Source organism: Danio aesculapii, chromosome 5, assembly GCF_903798145.1.
Source record: "Danio aesculapii chromosome 5, fDanAes4.1, whole genome shotgun sequence".
NCBI lineage: Eukaryota > Metazoa > Chordata > Actinopteri > Cypriniformes > Danionidae > Danio > Danio aesculapii.
In genome coordinates this window covers 62,302,472-62,321,248 of record NC_079439.1, presented here as the reverse complement: position 1 = coordinate 62,321,248, position 18,777 = coordinate 62,302,472, and the positions used below count along the sequence as shown (strand labels likewise).

Genomic DNA, 18,777 nt, shown 5'->3' with positions numbered 1-18,777 from the left:
GTGCTGCCTGCAGTGTACACTGATGATAGTAAGTGCTACATTTTGAACTTCTGAAGATATTTTTTACACTTCAGCTCAAACCTTGTTCTCCTCACTGTCACTGCAGTCTATCTCATTGTCCTCAGATGGGATTTACCTAGCTCTGTGATCCTGCTCTTTACTTCCATAAAACAAGCTTACATCCACTTTTCTGTCAAAATATGTTAAAAAAGTCAAATTAAATGAAAAATAATAAAATACTTAACAATGATAATATGTGAAAATGCCCACATGTAATGTCAGAAAACACTTCTTGAAAAGTACCACTTATCGCACAACAATGCCCTGAGGCAACGAAAAGAAAAATTGTATTTCTGAACATGTAAAATAAAGAAAAAATTCATAAAACCTGACAAAAGGCTTCTCTACAACTTCACAAACACATAGATTTTTTGTATAGTTTATGTTACTTTAAATGAGGTTAATTAAGCAAATAATCTTAACTTCTTCTCATTCCAAGTGCTCCTGTCACCATGAGTCAGAAAATGAAGTTTCACCTTTAAACGGTGCTAGATACTGACTCCTACACCTTATTGGATGTTTTATTGATACTTTGTCTAACATTTTAATTGGTTGCAATCATTTTAAGAAATCTGTGCTTAGCACGAGCCTTAAGAAAACTTTCTGTTGCCTGAGGGCAACGCTGTGCTGTAGAGGGTTAAAGTTATTAACATATTATTACCTACCACAACCCTAAACCCAACCGCCACATTTATTAACATCTACACCTTCCCTAAACCTAAACCCAACCACAATCTCAATTTGACTTTTGCATGTTTATATTTAATTTTGCAGGCTTATTAAACAAGTCTTATTAAGTCTTATTTTTCGTCTTAAATATGTCTTATTTTTCAGGCATATAGTATTTATTTAATTATTGCCACATCAGCAACTTATGGCTATTTCATGGCAAAATGGACATACATAAAAATATAACATGATAAAAACAAATTCGTATTGCAAAAAAAAGTTACACACACTCACCGGCCACTTTATCAGGTACACCTTACCAGTACCGTGTTGGAGCCTCTTTTGCCTTCAGAACTGCCTTTATCCTTCGTGGCGTAGATTCAACAAGGTACTGGAAATATTCCTCAGAGATTTTGGTCCATATTGACATGACAGTTGCTGCAGATTTGTCGGCTGCAGATCCATGGTGCAATTCTCCCGTTCCAACACATCCCAAAGGTGCTCTGTTGGATTGAGTTCTGGTGACTGTGGAGGCCATTTGAGTACAGTGAACTCATTATCATGTTCAAAAAGCCAGTCTGAGATGATTCATGCTTTATGGTGCGTTTTCCTGCTGGAAGTAACCATGAAAAGATGGGTACACTGTGGTAATAAAGGGATGGACATGGTCAGCAACAATACTCAGGTAGGCTGTGGCGTTGACAAGAAAATTGAAAAAAGAAGTGTGCCAAGAAAATATCCCCCACATCCATTACAACACCACCACCAGCCTGAATCGTTGATACAAGGCAGGATAGATCCATGCTTTCATGTTGTTGATGCCAAATTCTGACCCTACCATCCGAATGTCCCAGCAGAAATCGAGAAAATACAGTAAACAACAACAATAGAAAACACCAAAGGAACCCATATGAACACATAGCCAAAATGACTAATCTGAGCATGCACATGTTTGTCATTCCAATGTTTTTTTTTTTTTAAATATGTAGGTATATACTGCCTTTTCTTCTGTTTTTCAGCCAATTTCTTGAACCTTTTCATCATGTGAAAACTGGTTTTCAGACACAATACATTAGAACTTGTACTGTTTAGTTGTATGTTAAGTATAAGTAATAAGTACTGGTCAGACAAGTGGTTTAATTTCATATACTATGCTGAATGATGTTTGATTATTACTTCATTTATCTATTTTCAATAAACATCATAACATTTTTTACATAAAGTGATTTTAAATAACCTAAACACTTTAGCTGAATTTAATATGCTTTCTACGTATATTAAACAACATTAAATCAATTTATATGATGTGTTTATTATATATTAGATTTTTAAAATTAATTTAAAATCTAAACCCAAATTCTTACAAACTCCTTATTTTAGTTTCAATTCAACAGATGTCTTGATTTGCATTACCAAAGACACATTTTTAACCATGAGCCTATACATTTAAATTCATAAGGTAATCATTAAATTGAAGAGAATCTTTTCCATTTATTTAAATTAACAATAAAAAGTTATCAATTTTTTTTTTAATAAAATGGGACATATTAAATGTAAAATGCTCAAATTGTGCAGTTGTTGTTAATAACTATAATAACCCATTAATTAGGAACAAATTCAACAATTTAACCTTCAAATAAGTAAAAGAGTCGTGCTGGCTTGCATTACCAAGGTCACAATTTATAATCATAAGTTTGACAAAGAATTTTAGTTTGGGAACAACTAAAGTCTGCATAAACCAGAAGTTGCTGAGACTTTTATTTCAGTATGTTCATGTACTTCCAACTGAAACTAAATATCAAGTAGGGGACAGGGCTTTCTTTTTGCACATCATTTCCTCATAGAAAACTAACGGCAAGAGGGAAGTGGCTATGAATATTCTGGCGGCAAGAGGGAAGTAGCTATGAATATTATGGCTGAATCCATCAAACCGACATACAATGTCAAATATTCAGATTTTAATTGAAGATTATCAATACAAACTTTTTTTTCAGCGAGTTAACTTCACAGATTGATAGTTCATCTAAAGAATTAAAATATGCACTCGCAAAATAAACTTTTGTTTAAAATAAAATGTCACACATCAGACTTCACACAGAATTTAAATAAATTTATGGCTGCACAATATATCGTTTCAGTATCTATATCGCAAAGTGTGTCCCCCAATAGTCACATTGCAGAATTTGCTACGTTGAGTTATGATTATTGATCAGCACTCTAGTTACATGAGATGTGTGGAGTCATCACAAATCAAATAACCACAACAGAATGAAACTTTATGATTTGCATGTGTTTTAAAGGCATTTCAAGAGCATTCTGGTACAAAAACCTACAACATTTATAACTTTAATCAAGAATAATTTGGAGAAGACTATACAATGTTATTTAACATTTAATTAGTTAATTTCTGGCGACGCAGTAGTGCAGTAGGTGATGCTGTCGCCTCACAGCAAGAAGGTCGCTGCGTCGCTGGTTCGAGCCGCTGCTCAGTTGGCATTTCTGTGTGGAGTTTGCATGTTCTCCCTGTGTTCGCGTGGGTTTCCTCCGGGTGCTCCGGTTTCCCCCACAGTCTAAAGACATGCGATACAGGTGAATTGGGAAGGCTAAATTTTTCGTAGTGTATGAGTGTACATGTGAATGAGTGTCTGTGGATGTTTTCCCAGAGATAGGTTGCGACTGGAAGAGCATCTGCTGTGTAAAAACGTGCTGGATAAGTTGGCGGTTCATTCCGCGATAGCAATCCCGGATTAATAAAGGGACTAAGCCGAAAAGAAAATGAATAAACAGTTAATTTCTGTACCTAAATACTGTTGGATTCACTGCAAAACCATTTAACTTGACTTTTTCTTTGCTCTACTGTAAGTATTTTTGCTTGCAGTTTGTTTATTATTTTTATGCACGATTCACACCCTTACAAAACCACCCCAATCAATCCAAATGAATTATTTCTTTCCAAATAGAGCTATTCAAGCCTTCTGGGGAAAACAGACAACATGATGAACAGACTGATGAAAAAGTATGAGCATTTATTTAAATTAATTAAAATAATCACTTTACATTTGTGCAATTAAAAAAACGAACATGCATCTAAGTGGAGTCGGCTTATAGTGGAGCACCCTGGAAGCTCAGCGCTATATCCAACAACTCTGAACCCAGTTTCTCCTGCTCTCCTCCGGGGAGAAACTCAGCAGAGAGCTCCCGAAAGGTGCTGCACACTCTGCGCCCGTGAACGTCTTTTCTGTGGATGGCATGTTTCCACCGGTGCCGTGCCTCTCCGTAGAGCACAACCAAAGACCTGCGGGGAAGACGCACAGCCACCCTCACCTTGCCCTGCTCCATGTCTCCCCAGCCCTGATCTAAGCTCATGGTCAGAACGGTGTCTGAGAGCAGGTTAACGGTGACCAGGTTTTCTCCCCACAGCCAGCTGTCGTCAAAGTGCGGGTCGATGGCGGAGCCTCTGAGAGAATCATAGTCCAGGTTGCACTGCTCTACAGGTTTGAACGAAGCCAACAGGGGGGAATTTGACATCCGGACTAGCAGCTGACGGCTGATAGAAGGCAGGCCGCTGAAGCTTCCCACATGGACACGGCGCTTCTTGAAGTTCACCTTTGGACCAAAGTCCTTTGGATAAACAGATGTTTAAGGTCTCGTGAAATTAAAATAAAGTTTTTCTAGATGTTAGTATCAACATGTTGGGTTTAAGCATATCTATAAAGCTAGTGTGCTCCAAAACAGTGACAAAATTCAGGTTTAAAAGATATAAAACTGATATAAACATCCAAAGCTTGCAGTTTGTCACTTCCACTTAAACGGATCAATTATTTTATTCACGTCACCTACTTCAGTTTCTCATCAAATCTTAACCAATCAAATGCTCTCTGGTGTCTTACATGCCCCACCCCCTTCAAGCACTTCTCATTTGCTTTTCTTTTGATGCGCTCGAGTTTAAGCACTCTCACTGGCAGAGATGTGATAAAAACAAAACACTATTGGCTGATTTTTAAAAGGGGAGGGGCTACTCTGTTCAACTCTTTTCATGTTTAGCTGAGAATTTATAATACAAGGAAATAAAGGAAGATATAAATTTGCAATTTTGCGAGTAAAAAAAAGTCCCAATTCTTACTTTTATGGCAAGCGCAGATTCTTTTGCAATTCTGAAATTAATTTGTCAAAAGTTTATAGAGTTTACAAAGGCTTTCACTATTTTAAAGAATTTCAGATTACATAGACAGAGTTTTAACTATTGACAAGGGGGTCAAAAAGGTGAGAGCCACATATAATATATAACTAATAGTCAAATCAACGATTATTCAGACACATTCAACACTTCTCATATGTGACTCTGGACCAGAAAATCAGTCACAAGTGTTGATTTTATGAAATTGAGATTTATCCAGCATCTGAAAGCTGATAAATTATATAGTTTGTAATATCTATCTGTACTTTCTGTATTTATTTTAGAGTCACTTACATATAGAATACATAGTGAGTTTCTGAAAACTCTGAGTATACTTATAGCAAATCAGGCTGTTTTTTAAGAGCTTCGACTATTTCTGACAGCTGTGAATTTATCAGCTTTGTAGCAATTCTGAATATATTATTTAAGATAGAAAGTCTGAAACTCCCAATTCTGACTTTTTTTGTGTCACAATTATTGGGTTTATAGAGGTTTTTAATACCTTATGTCTCCCTTAATTCCTTGCAGTTTCCCTCATAATCAATATAAATGTATTAATAAGTGTTCTACTCATAAATTCAGTATTGTGATTTAAAATGTGAAATATTTGTGAAATTAAAAAATAATAATAAATAAATAAATAAATAAAAAAAAATAATAATAAAATAATAATAATAATAATAATAATAATAATAATAATAATAATAATAATTATTATTAAATAAATAAATAAATAAATAAATAAATAAATAAATAAATAAATAAATATATAAATATATATATATAAATATATATATATATATATATATATATATATATATATATATATATATATATATATATATATATATATATATATATATATATATATATATATATATATATATATATATAAAATAAATAAAAAGTATGACATTTTAACTTTTTGTTTAAGGAAAATCTGAATAATGAGATAAAATAAATCCTGCATAATAATAGCCAAAAACCCCAAAACATAATTGTGTGTGGGGGTGGGTATGGGGGCTGGGGTGAGGAGTTACATCACCTAAACTATACATATTATCTTATAGATTTATGTATAATTTAACATTCAATCATAAACATTAATATTCACAAATTCTACTAGTATCAATGGAAAATAAAGGAGTGAAAGTATTTGTTTTCCCATTGTTTCTCTTTATTCACCTGTTTCCGGCGGCCTGACTGAGACTCTCTCCAGACGTCCTGATCCATTCTGCTGATCAGTTCCCTTTCTTCATCTTCAGACACAAAATTCTCCCACAACAAAACTCCAGGAAACTCGAAGCACTGTCGAGTGCCACCCTCCTCCTCTCGGACCGCTGACTTCAACACTGGATCATAGGTGAAATCATAATGAATCTGTAACACAATATATTACACTTTAATATTATTTTTGAGACCGTGTTTTTTTAAATAAATCTTATTCCACAAGGATGCATTTAGGCATGGGATAATAATCGTTTTCAAGGTATACCGCGGTTTGGAAAGTCAAGGTTTTAAAAAGCCAAAACTTTCTGTAATACCGTTCCTACGGTGTATGTAAGTTTATTTATTTATAAAAATTTTTTGGACAACAGTATCTCCAGCAGAAAAGATATCCAAAGATGCAGTTTTAAATTGTAAACAAATCAATTTCAATTCACCTTTATTTAGATTAGATTAGATTAGATTAGATTCAACTTTATTGTCATTACACATGTACAAGTACAAGGCAACGAAATGCAGTTTAGGTCTAACCAGCAGTGCAATAGCAGCAAGTGCAGGATACAGGTATAAGTTATAAAGTGCAGTTATAGAAAAAACTATGGTAATATTTACAGATGGATGTACTATCAACATTATATACAGGTTGTATTAGCTATGAACAGATTTACAATAAATGAATATATGTACAGGATGCTATTAATAGCAGAAGTGTACAGATAGATAAACATAATTACAAATGTCCATGTGCAGTGGGTATGTCCAGTTCAAATAAATGAATCAGTGCAATGAATATGTGCAAACTTTAAATGTGCAAATGTTAAATAGTGCAGTGATTGTGTGGAGTATAAGTTAGAGGAATGTGGGGGGTGTATTGGGGGGGCAAAAGAGTCAGTGAGGGGCAGAGTTCAAAAGGGAGACAGCTCTGGGGAAAAAGCTGTTCCTCAGTCTGCTGGTTTTTGTCCGCGGGAGCCTGAAGCGCCTGCCGGAAGGCAGGAGAGAAAACAGTCTGTGAGCAGGGTGAGAGGTGTCCTTAAGAATACTGCGTGCTCGGCGCAGACAGTGTTTCTTCTGGATGTCCTCTATGGCTGGCAGTGTAGTCCCTGTGATGCGTTGGGCAGTTTTCACCACCCGCTGCAGTGCCTTACGCTCTGCAACAGAGCAGCTTCCATACCAGACTGTGACGCAGTTGGTCAGGATGCTTTCTATTGTGCATTGGTAGAAGTTCACCAAGACGGCTGATGAAAGCTGGTTCTTCTTAAGATGCCTCAAGAAGAATAGGCGCTGGTGAGCCTTCTTGACCAGGCTGGAGGTGTTGGTGGTCCAGGAAAGGTCCTTAGAGATGTGGGTCCCCAGGAACTTGAAGGATGAGACAGGCTCAACGGCCATCCCATTAATGTGGATGGGATCATGCGAGCCTGTTCGTCCCTTCCTGAAGTCCACAATGAGCTCCTTGGTCTTGCTGGTGTTAAGGAGCAGATTATTGTCGGTGCACCAAGTGGCCAGATGCTGTATCTCCTCCCTGTAGGCAGTCTCATCATTATTGCTGATTAGACCAATCACTGTGGTGTCATCTGCAAATTTGATGATGGTGTTGGATCTGTTCACAGGCCTACAGTCGATGGTAAAAAGGGAGTAGAGGAAGGGGCTCAGCACGCAGCCCTGTGGTACACCAGTGTTGAGTGTGACGGTGGTGGAGCAGATGTGGCCTGATCTAACATTCTGAGGTCTGTTAGTCAGAAAGTCCATAACCCAGTTGCAGAGAGACGCGTTGATATCCAGGTCTCTGAGTTTGATCAGTAACTTAGAGGGTATGACAGTGTTGAATGCTGAGCTGAAGTCAACAAACAGCATTCGTGCATAAGTGTTTTTATTGTCCAGGTGTGTGAAGACAGAGTGCAGTGCTATGGAGACGGCATCTTCTGTGCTCCTGTTGCCACGGTAGGCAAACTGATGTGGGTCCAGTGCAGAGAGTCTTTCAGATGTGCCAGGACCAACCGCTCGAAGCACTTCATGATGATGGGTGTGAGTGCTACAGGGCGGTAGTCATTCAGTATAGCGCTTTTACAATGTAGATTGTGTCAAAGCAGCTTCACATAAAAGATCATAGTAAATTAAAACAGTATAGTTCATTTTTCATATGTTTAAGAATCAGTGTTTTTTAAATTAATGAAGACAGCAGAAGTCAATGATTTATTTTCATCATTCAGCCTGACATGTTTACAGCTCCAAAACATCCTAAATGTTTCTCAAAATAAATATATTGTGTTCAAAGGGGAAAAAAGTTTTCGTTTTTTATCCAGACATTTAAAAAGAACTTATTTTAGAGCATTAATCGCATGTTTTAGTATGCCCCAAATTTTAGTATGTAAAATGTTTCAGCATACCAAAAAGGTTTTAGTATGGTTTGTGTTTATGCAAGTGAGACTAAAGCTATGGTCACACTGGGCTTTGTGTGTGCGAAATTCTGTCGTACTGCGCTGCGAAAAGGGGCGGGATTAAACAAGCTTATTAGATATTTTAAAAAAGCGAGCGATTGCTCTATGTTTTAAATTTCTGTCCAGAGAGGTCATGTTTTGATCCTCGATTGGTCTCACGCAGTCAAGTGATGCAATTTTGCAGGTCTGATTTCACCAAGCTTGAACTTTGCACCATAGCTACATGCGAAACTTGACGCATGACCCCGCGTTTCCGGTCTGACGCATTCGCGTGCGTATGAATGGAAGTCTATGGAAAGAAAAGTCAAGTGTGACCGCAGCTTAAGTGTGGTGCTAATCGACAAGAGAAGGCACCAATAACGGTCCCTACACCATATTAATCAAGCAATACAACTGTTTATTGCTGGTACACACAGCTGATATCAATTGTCACAATAATAGTCAATAATCATGAATCATATTCATGAATATCATTAATTGAAATACAACAAAATTGCATAAAAGTCTTATAATGCGAAATAAAGATGAGATTACATGAATAAAAGACAGATAATGAAACCCCAAGCAATTTGATATAAGTATATTCAACCTCAGAGACATGCCATCATTTTCCTCTTCAAAGACTGGGGAGCCCGTTGCAGTCACATTAGAAAACCAACACATGTGTCCGAGAATGCTAGGCAATGTGCATTTATCCCACGGCTGAGCTTCCAATGTTTCAGCAAGAAACCTTCACCTTTATAGTCAAAATCTGGGTGCTGGCCAGTTAAGTGTGAGTTTATTACGCCCACCTTCTCTCTCAGCTAGGTGCACATTATTTCTGATTGCAAAGCACAAATTTGAGGTTTGTAGTGTCAGCGTGATTATCTAGAGTCAATATTCTACCTCCTGAAATTTGGAGAAAGTTAACCTTAAGGTGCGGAGACCCTTCTCTGGTTATTTGGTCATGCTTAAGGGTCAATATTTTACCTCCTGAAATTTGGAGAAAGGTGTGAAGTTAACCTTAAGGTCATGAGACCCTTCTCTGTTCATTTGGTTGTTCGTTGAGCGCAACAGGAGAAAAACCAAAAATAACCCATTTGTTACATCACAATACAGTAAAACCGTGATATTTTTATTCAAGGTTATCATACTGTCAGAATCATTTACCAGCCATGCCTAGATGCATTAAATTGATCAAAGTGAGATTTAAAGGGATAGTTCACCCAAAAACTTCTGTTCTCCTACACTTTTTCCAAATCTGTTTGAGTTTCTTTCCTCTGTTGGACACAAAAGAAGATATTTTGAAGAAACCTGTAACCATTGACCTCTATTGTTTTTTCCCTATTATATAGATGTCAATTGCTATTGGTTTACAAATTCTTCAAAATATCTTTGAAGAGACTCATAAACATTTTAAAGCACATGAGGGCGAGGTAAGCATTTTTCCATTTTAGACTGAACTATTGCTTTAAAATATTTACAAATCATTCAGTCCAAATAAATGCTGGTCGTTTGGGTTTCCTGTTCTCTTAAAAGTCAGTTTTCACAAAAAATATTAACCTGTGCATTTGTAACTTTGATAAGTTTTTTTAAGCATCAAATGATTTCTTAAGGACCACATTTAACTGATTATTAAAATTCTGCTTTGCTTTTTTAAAATAAAGAAATGTTTAAATAACATTTGACACATACACGACGCTAAATAAATAAAATACACACGTAATGCATCTAGCACGTTATTGTTATCCTGAGTGTGGATAAAAAATGTGGTCTTTAAATATACTGAATGAAGGATTCCTCTCAACTCATCGCTGATAGCGCAACTACAGCTAATTTGTGCACAAATCGACTTAGGAGTGTTTTTGACTCACCAGCTCATTCTTCTGCAGTAAATGTTGTTTAGTTTCATCTGCCTCGCATTTTAAACATGTTCTTATTCCTTTACAACCACAACTCGTACTCATCATCTATTCGGTACGCCGCTTTAATGCGCACCCTCAGAAACAAGCAAAAGCTCGAAATAGTTCCCATACTCAAAAGCCACGACTAAATACGAAATTACATTTTGTCCACAGTACATGGAAAAATGTCAGATTTCTAAAAGTAGGCAAGTACGTGGTCAGAGTATTACTTCCAGACTTTATACACTCATACTATAAAGAACTTAATTTTTTTTAGTTGTTGTGAAGTTGAGTTTATGAACTTTTAACTGATACCGATAACTTGCTAAATTTGGAGACCGATAGCCGATACATAAACCGATAAATATAATTATTTTTGCATGATTGCAAACACATACATTGAAAAGGTGATTTTATTTCAGAACCTTAACTTCAGAAATCATTCTTTTCTATGGCAAAATTTGTTTTATATAAATAAAATATACCGCATGACAAAAAAAGCACATATAAAACAACCAAATCACAGAACATCAAGAAAGTAATACCAGTAAAAAAAAAAAAAAAAAAAGTGTCAGCCAGCTGGCACGTGAAATGGTTAAACCAGCAGAAATAATATAATTTATCGGCTTAAAGATATCGGCCTAATGTTGTTATTGGACCGATAATGATAACTTTAAAAATATCATTTTTTGGCCCATATCAACATGGCCACATATATGCTGTGCATTTCTAGTTATACCATATCAGCTTCAATTACAATTTCATGGCAAAAACAGATACAAAATTATTGACATTTGATAAATAACGCTCTACTATAAGATATAAGTTCATAACGATAAAAATGCATCAATAAGACAAACAATACGCAAATAAGCTAAAAATCTAAAAGAGTTTAAGATTTCATTTCACTAAACATTCTCGATTCCTGAAGGATTTGGTTGCAAGGTAAAGAACCAACTCAGGAGATGCAAGAATAGCCCATGAGTTTAAATAACTGTATAAGACAGCCACAATACTTTATTTAAAAAAAAGACCATTTATTTTTATGAGGAAAAAAAAAACATTGATAAATCAGGACACAGAAGAAGAAAATACCTTTTACATAATCTGATGTGAAATGAAAGATTTTGAATAATGTTCAAAATCTGATCATTGCTTTACACCTGCATGTTTTTTTTAAACAACAATCTTAACCTCAGTGTTGTTAAAGATTTTACTTTTCTTATTATTCTGAGAGCTTGTCGGCTGTCAAAATATTTCAAGAAAATAAATAAATGGATTCATTGTAGCTCATTATAGAAAGCCAGTTGGTGAGTGGCATTCAGTCCATTGTGAATAAGTTGTTGTTGTCCATTATAGTGATGGTTCTTCATTCTATCCCCTCCTGCTTGTCTTTAATGGCAACCTAAATAATAAAAAGAACACACTTTAGTAAACACCAATAACACCGCTGGTATTATTGCATACATTGGTATTAATAATAGTCAAAATTTGAACCCATGTTACTTAAATAATTTTCTCCAAAGTGTTTTTATTGAACAGATATGAAATGTAGTACAGTTAGCTCTTATTTATTTATAATTAAAAGACAAACAAAAAATTTATGAGCAGAATTTGCACAAAAAACATTACCCATAATCATGTGCAGTAACATTATAAACTACAGTATATATATATATATATATATATATATATATATATATATATATATATATATATATATATATATATATATATATATATATATATATATATATATATATATATATATATATATATATGTTTCTCTTGATTTTTCCTGTTTATTAAAATTGTATTTAATATTAGTCCAACATATTAATTTGGGTGTACTAATATTTGAACTGGGATCTTACTTTTTTTTGTTAGCTTAGTTTCAGTTTTGGCATTGGTACTGACTAATATAATCTTTATTCACAAATATTAATGTAAAGCATTCTGTAGAAAATATCCATTTATAAGAGAGAACTTTAAGGGATTTTATGCTTATAGCAAAAAGCATGAAAAACACCTTAAATGTTTAAAACAAAAGCTTTTATTTCTCATTTTCAACTTAATCATTTGCAATTTTCTATGGGTTTAATCATAATAATAATAATAATTCCTTACATTTATATAGCACTTTTCTGGGCACTCAAAGCACTTTACACAATAGGGGGAATCTCCTCATCCACCAGTGTACAGCATCCACCTGGATGACGTCACAGCAGCCATATTGTGCCAGACCGCACACCACACACCAGCTGATTGGTGGAGAGGAGACAGAGTGATGAAGCCAATTATGATATGGGGAAGGTTAGGAGGCCATGATGGACAGAGGCCAAAGGGCAGGTTTGGTCAAGATACCGGGGTTAAATCCCTACTCTTTTTCGAAGAACATCCTGGGATTTTTAACAACCACAGAGAGTAAGGACCTCGGTTTAACGTCTTATCCGAAAGACGGCACTCACTGAGCAGTATAGATTCCCAGTCACTATACTGGGGCATTAGGACCCACACAGAGCACAGGTTGGGTGCCCCCTGCTGGCTTCACTAGCACCACTTCGGGCAGCAACTTGGCTTTCCCATGTGGGATCCCATCCAGGTACTGACCAGGCGCAGCCCTGCTTAGCTTCAGTGGGTGACCATGTGAGAGTTGCAGAGAGGTAGCGGCCAGTTTGAGTTTTTCCATCTTTAAAATTTATTAAGTCTTGCACTTTGTCTCATTTTTGAATATTTGCTTCAAATCAAAGTTTGTAGTTCTCCTCAAAGTTGACTTGTTTGGTTTATGGCTCACACTTAACAATAGCTTTTAAAATATCTGCACAAGAAAAATAATTTTAATACAAGTGCTGCTGAAAAGACGCACAATATTATAAAAAAAAATCAGACGTTGCTATATTTTGTTTTGCTAAAACGATATATTATTCAACGCTAAACCACATACATTTCTTTTGACTGATGTAAAGTTGCTTTTATATTTGCACATTTGTTCAATTAAACGGCCCTATTTTGTTTACCATGCTAATTTGAATACTGGGTCTGAAATAGCGTGCAAGTATGACTTCCAAACAACATTAGCACTATTTAACAATGTTGCATTTTGAAAGTCATTGGCTGCTGATATGATTTCACTTTTTAGAATTTGCTAAATGATACTTTCTGAAATGATATTATTAAGGAGAAAGTCCGAATGTGTGAATATAAAACCAACTTTACTTCAATTTTCTTTTGCAGTGCTGCTATAGAGTGTATTGTTTTCAGGAGCACTTGTTCTGGAATTATTTTTTACTCAATGCAAACACATGAACATACCCTAAATCGCTCCTCCAGCAGGGACAGCTCACTGATCAGATCCGTGATGGCATTAGTGAAGGCTTCCTGAGGACTGTAGTCTGGTGTCGTCTGAACGCGAATCACAACCTTGTGCTCCAAAGGATGAGGAACCTTATATCCAGCAAACAGCACCTGAGGGTCCTTCAGCAACTGCCTAATGAGCAATTCCAGCGTTACGGATGTGACATTTGCAGTAAAAATGCAAAACATACATTCACAGAGAAAGTATATGTTAACATTATATTGAAAAAAACTGTTTATATTTTCCAAAAACAACCAACCACAGAGTTATGGGAACAGAGGTGTATTGCACAAAAGTAAGACAAGGGATTTTGAGGCTATATAGCTGAATTTAGCCTCGACTCAGTTACATGAAAGCAGGCTAAATTAGGTTACTATGGAGATTAATTCTTTGCAGCAAGCAAAGAATATATACATTTTTTTGGGTGATGAAACATCATAAAATAGATTAAATAGACTCAATTAGAAAGAAAAATCCTAAATGAAAGTGATATATAAATTATCATATAGATGATGATTAAATAAAGTTGATTAAAAAACTAAACAGATAAAAAAGATCTGCCATATTGGGTAAGTGTTTGCAATAATCATCACAATAATTCATTAGTAGCATGAATGTCCACTAGTCACATTTAACACAAAGTGAATGATTTAATTTGTTAATACGCCTCCTCATGTGTTTCTATTAACTCTCTGAATGAAAATAATGAGGGTTCCCAGATTGGTAGGTGAGAGAGGCATTTTTCAACTCCTTACCAGATTGGCTCACACTGGGTTTTATCCATACTTGCATCATCAATTCTGTGATCGATCCTGTGGGCTGTTAATAAGTGCCGCTAATGTGCATTTATCCTGGCTGTCTACATCAGACTTGACATATCAGCTTGTTCTCATCCTGGATCAGCAAGTGAGGAATGGACTAAGCCAGGAGGAGCCGATTAAACTAGATCAAGCTGCGCTTTCCGTTGTCCTGGCTTTCTTAGATCCACTTTTGTGCAATTCCCCTCAGAGAAATATCAATCTATAAACTTTCTTTAGATTTTAAATGAGGAAAATAAACATGCTGTAAACAAGTACTGTGAAACAAGTGCTGTGAATTAAAGTGCACAAACCCAAAAGAAATAATGCTAATCAAAAGGATAAGAGTCGGCTCACTATAAAACAAAAATGATTGATTATATTTAATTTTGCATTTATAAGGGAAAAGATTGGTTATGGATGTTACATCTCTCCATTGTGGATGAGACAGAAATTGTCATTTATGTGACCTTGGTAAATAATTTCTAATTATTTAAAAACACAGACAGAGACATTGAGCATTTTTAAACTACTGTAAAATACTTGCTTCCCACACAAAAAAAAATGTAGAAATAGTTTTGCTATTTTGGTGAAAACTTATTTTTTTCATGAAAAGGTTGACATTTGCAGGGGACTGCTCTAATGCAAACATGGGATGATCACAAAACCCACACATAAACATCTGAAAATGTTTAAAGTCTATCAAAGACTTGGTCTCTTACGATCGGATGATGTTTCCCAGTGTGTGATCCTCTTTATTTAGTGTGAACAGACATGCATTCGGCACCTTGGTGTCTTTGGTTATTGTAATCCTGTAAAAAGAAGTTGAATAGAAATTTTAGGCAATCACTTTCCTTTATAAATAGTATTTTTCCTTTATAAATATCTAATAGTATGTTTCCTATATTAATAGTGTTGTGGTACAGAGTATATACAAGAATCAGAGAGTGAAATTGAATACCTTTTAAAAGACTCTTTCCATACATTTCAAGACCTCATAACCACTTAAGATTTCAATTGGAAACACTAGTGAGATTTCTACTTACAGTATTTTTACTAATTATTCATGTACGAAGTTAATCCAAAAGTAAAACATTATTCATATACTGAATAAAAATCGATTAAATGTAGCTAAGTCAGCAGGTTGGTGCCTACAGAACAGCAGAAACAACGGTGTTGCCTTCGTTACTGCGGTAAACAAAGCAACATGATGTCAAATCTAGTAGGATTACATAAACTACACAGCATCCTGATATTCGCAGATTTAATTTAGGCAAACTTTATCATACAGCCATACATTGCATAATCAAAAATGAAATATACGATTTAATACTTTGCAAAATAGCATTTAAGACTTTTTAATACCTTTTAAGGGTCTTAAATTTCTTTACATTGATTTATCAACTTTTAATACTTTTTAAGACCCCGCAGACTCCGTGTGGTCTCATGGTACAATGTTGGTAGTAATATGACACTTTAAGTAGATGTTTTTAGGCAAATATACAAATAATAATAAGCTTTATCATCATTTTTTTTTCTTAGCCATACTATCTCTTTTATCTTACTATCATTTTAACTCTTATTAGGAGAAGATGCTCACTTAAAAATGTCATCCAATGCAAGAATAGTTTTTATACCACAAAGTATTGTCAAGCATTGAGATGAAGTTGGTAGTTGATAGTCATTGGCTGCTAATATGATTTCTCTATTCAGAATTTGCAAATGATACTTTTCTGAAATTATATTATTAGGGAGAAAGTCCAATTGTGCGAATATAAAAACCAACTTTAACTCAATTTGCCATGCATATCTGTCAGGAAGAGGCCTTACTACGTAATATATTTTAATAAATACAGCTTACAATAAAGGTTTAGTTTTAAAAAATATATTATTTCACTCGTATTTTTGACAATCTTATTTTCACAAAACATTAAAGCAAACATCTTATTTGCATATATTTGATTTGCTACGTATTACTTTTGTGTATTTAATTTAAAACTTTACCATACTATGGTGTTTAAATAATATCCTAACGATGCCATGGTATCTTGCCTAAAAGTTCGTCTCATACTTATGCAAAGGAATACATTTCTCTAGATTCACACTGTTTCTGAAGTAACTTAAACTGAATCAACACAACACTGAACTGAGCTAAATTTTGACAATACTTGATTCTTATTCAAACAGCTTTGTATCTAAAATTGTATTCGTTTTACAAATAATGAACAATAAACTTAAATACTGAATACGTCAATCGTTGATTTGAATTAATCTGTATTATATAAAGCACTAACGTTATGTAAACAAATATAGCATGTGTTTTGTTTTTAGATGGACTGACTAACGTTACCTTTCGTTAGCCAACAAGCTAAACCTATTTGAATCTACCTCCTGTCTCCCAGCTGAATGCTTATTTTATTATAGGCTAACTTTAGTATAATCATTGAGTATAACTGAAAAGCAAAGACAGCTTTAAACTGCACTTACTTCTTTTCTCCCTCAAACAGCAAAAAGGACTCGAATGCTGGTGGCGCGTTCATCCTGTTTCAAAACCAGCAGCGATGCCACTACTCATGGACGCACGTTGTACTGCGCATGCGCATAACATGATGGGGAAAATGCGTAGTATTGAGTGAAGAACTATAGGGGGCAGTATATCGCTGTGTTGTAGTCTTTTTCAACACAGCGACAGAGAGAAGAGTTTGGGGCAGAAAAACAAGATAGTTGAGTTTGTATGGGTACCAGCACATTTAGGAGTTGAGGGTAATGAAGCAGCAGATAGATTTGCAAAAACAGTAATGGCAAAAGAGTGGATAGAAATGAAAATCGGGTATAGTAGGGCTGAATTTAAATCAATAATTAAAAAGGCAACACCCAAACATTGGCAAATAAGTTGGGACAATGAACAAAAATGCAGACATTTCTATGTAATACAACCAAAGGTAGGACAGTTTTTGAAATCATATGGGAACGAGGATTCCAAGCAGGAAGGAGGATTGTATTCTTTCAAGATTAAGGCTAGGCTAGGACATACAGGGCTGAACTCTACATTACACATGATAGGAAAACATCCATCAGGGTTGTGTGATGAATGCGGAGAGATACAGTAGAACATGTAATCATTAGTTGCAATAAATACACAGAGGAAAGAAATATGTTAATTAATGATCTACAGATAAATGATAAACAAATAACACTGAAAGAATTTTTTTTATCCAGAAGGAAATACATGGTTGATACAATTCTTAAAAGGAACTCAGTTAAAATATAGGCTACAGAATGTCTATATAAATTTATTTATTTATTTAATATTATAATTTTTATAATAATATTATGGACCTGAGTTGTAGATGGAGGAGCTGAACACGCAGCAACATCGAGGGCTCGGGTTTTGAAGAGTCTAGGTCAGGGGTGTCCAAACTCGGTCCTGGAGGGCCGGTGTCCTGCATATTTTAGTTCCAACACCAATTAAACACACCTGAAGCAGCTAATCAAGCTCTTTCTATGTATACTAGAACCTTCCAGGGAGGTGTGTTGAAGAAAGTTAGAGCTAAACCTTGCAGGACACTAGCCCTCCAGGATCGAGTTTGGACATCCCTGGTCTAGGTAAAGAAATGAGTCTCTGATCCATAACCCACAGTAGGTGGCGGTAATGCTCTATTAAGAATGCGAACCACCAATAAAACACCAGAAAGAAGAAAAGTTTGGGGTTAAATGGTTGGAAAATATATATAATTTTGACTGTCCCCTGTGTAATTCAAGCATAGTTTTATTATAAAGCATAAAATAATAGTGAAGTAAGTCACCATTTTTGAGGCAGACGGATTATGGGCAATTCCATCGAATGGGTGCATTTTGCTTGTAACTTCGCAAAAGAGTTTTGCTTGTAACTCTTCGCAATTAAACTTTATTTAGTTTTTAAACTAAAAACTTCGCAATTACAATTTATTTTAAGCAGAATCTAATAACACACAAACTTAACTTTTCTAAATATGTATTGGTCCATATACAATAACTTATTTTAAGATTTACAAGGTAATAAAGTGGCAGATGGATGCATTGTTTTCAGTCCTGTTACCAAAACTAACAAGTCTTTTAAAAAGCAAGAATACAAGTATATCAGGTAACTACTTTGTTTTCCCCTTAAGAAAATGATTTTTTTTTAAATGTTACG

At 35.0% G+C, this 18,777-nt stretch overlaps 2 protein-coding genes across 2 annotated transcripts; both read right to left on the bottom strand.

The window, feature by feature from the left end:
* Nucleotides 1-3,740: 3,740 nt before the first annotated feature.
* alkbh4 (alkB homolog 4, lysine demthylase) lies at nucleotides 3,741-10,554 on the bottom strand. Its single transcript, XM_056458629.1, has 3 exons — nucleotides 10,422-10,554; nucleotides 6,092-6,286; nucleotides 3,741-4,350 (listed from the first exon to the last, which is right to left on the bottom strand). Exons 1-3 carry the CDS (start codon nucleotides 10,515-10,517, stop codon nucleotides 3,832-3,834), a joined length of 810 nt encoding a protein of 269 aa, XP_056314604.1. The 5' UTR covers nucleotides 10,518-10,554; the 3' UTR covers nucleotides 3,741-3,831.
* Nucleotides 10,555-11,442: 888 nt separating this feature from the next.
* On the bottom strand, nucleotides 11,443-17,192 carry polr2j (RNA polymerase II subunit J). Its single transcript, XM_056458631.1, has 4 exons — nucleotides 17,091-17,192; nucleotides 15,326-15,415; nucleotides 13,764-13,938; nucleotides 11,443-11,856 (listed from the first exon to the last, which is right to left on the bottom strand). The coding sequence occupies exons 1-4, from the start codon at nucleotides 17,141-17,143 to the stop codon at nucleotides 11,821-11,823; spliced, it is 354 nt and encodes a 117-aa protein (XP_056314606.1). The 5' UTR covers nucleotides 17,144-17,192; the 3' UTR covers nucleotides 11,443-11,820.
* Nucleotides 17,193-18,777: the final 1,585 nt, after the last annotated feature.

What these genes read in the sequence shown, in the direction of transcription:
- alkbh4 (XM_056458629.1), bottom strand. Translation starts at nt 10,517, where the DNA reads ATGATGAGTACGAGTTGTGGTTGTAAAGGAATAAGAACATGTTTAAAA. An exon ending in TACTGCAGAAGAATGAGCTG is followed by an intron (nt 6,287 to 10,421) that starts GTGAGTCAAAAA and finishes ATTGTGTTACAG; the next exon opens with ATTCATTATGATTTCACCTA. An exon ending in AGTCAGGCCGCCGGAAACAG is followed by an intron (nt 4,351 to 6,091) that starts GTGAATAAAGAG and finishes GTTTATCCAAAG; the next exon opens with GACTTTGGTCCAAAGGTGAA.
- polr2j (XM_056458631.1), bottom strand. Translation starts at nt 17,143, where the DNA reads ATGAACGCGCCACCAGCATTCGAGTCCTTTTTGCTGTTTGAGGGAGAA. An exon ending in CTGGGAAACATCATCCGATC is followed by an intron (nt 13,939 to 15,325) that starts GTAAGAGACCAA and finishes ATTGCTCATTAG; the next exon opens with GCAGTTGCTGAAGGACCCTC. An exon ending in TGCTGGAGGAGCGATTTAGG is followed by an intron (nt 11,857 to 13,763) that starts GTATGTTCATGT and finishes TTTATTATTTAG; the next exon opens with GTTGCCATTAAAGACAAGCA.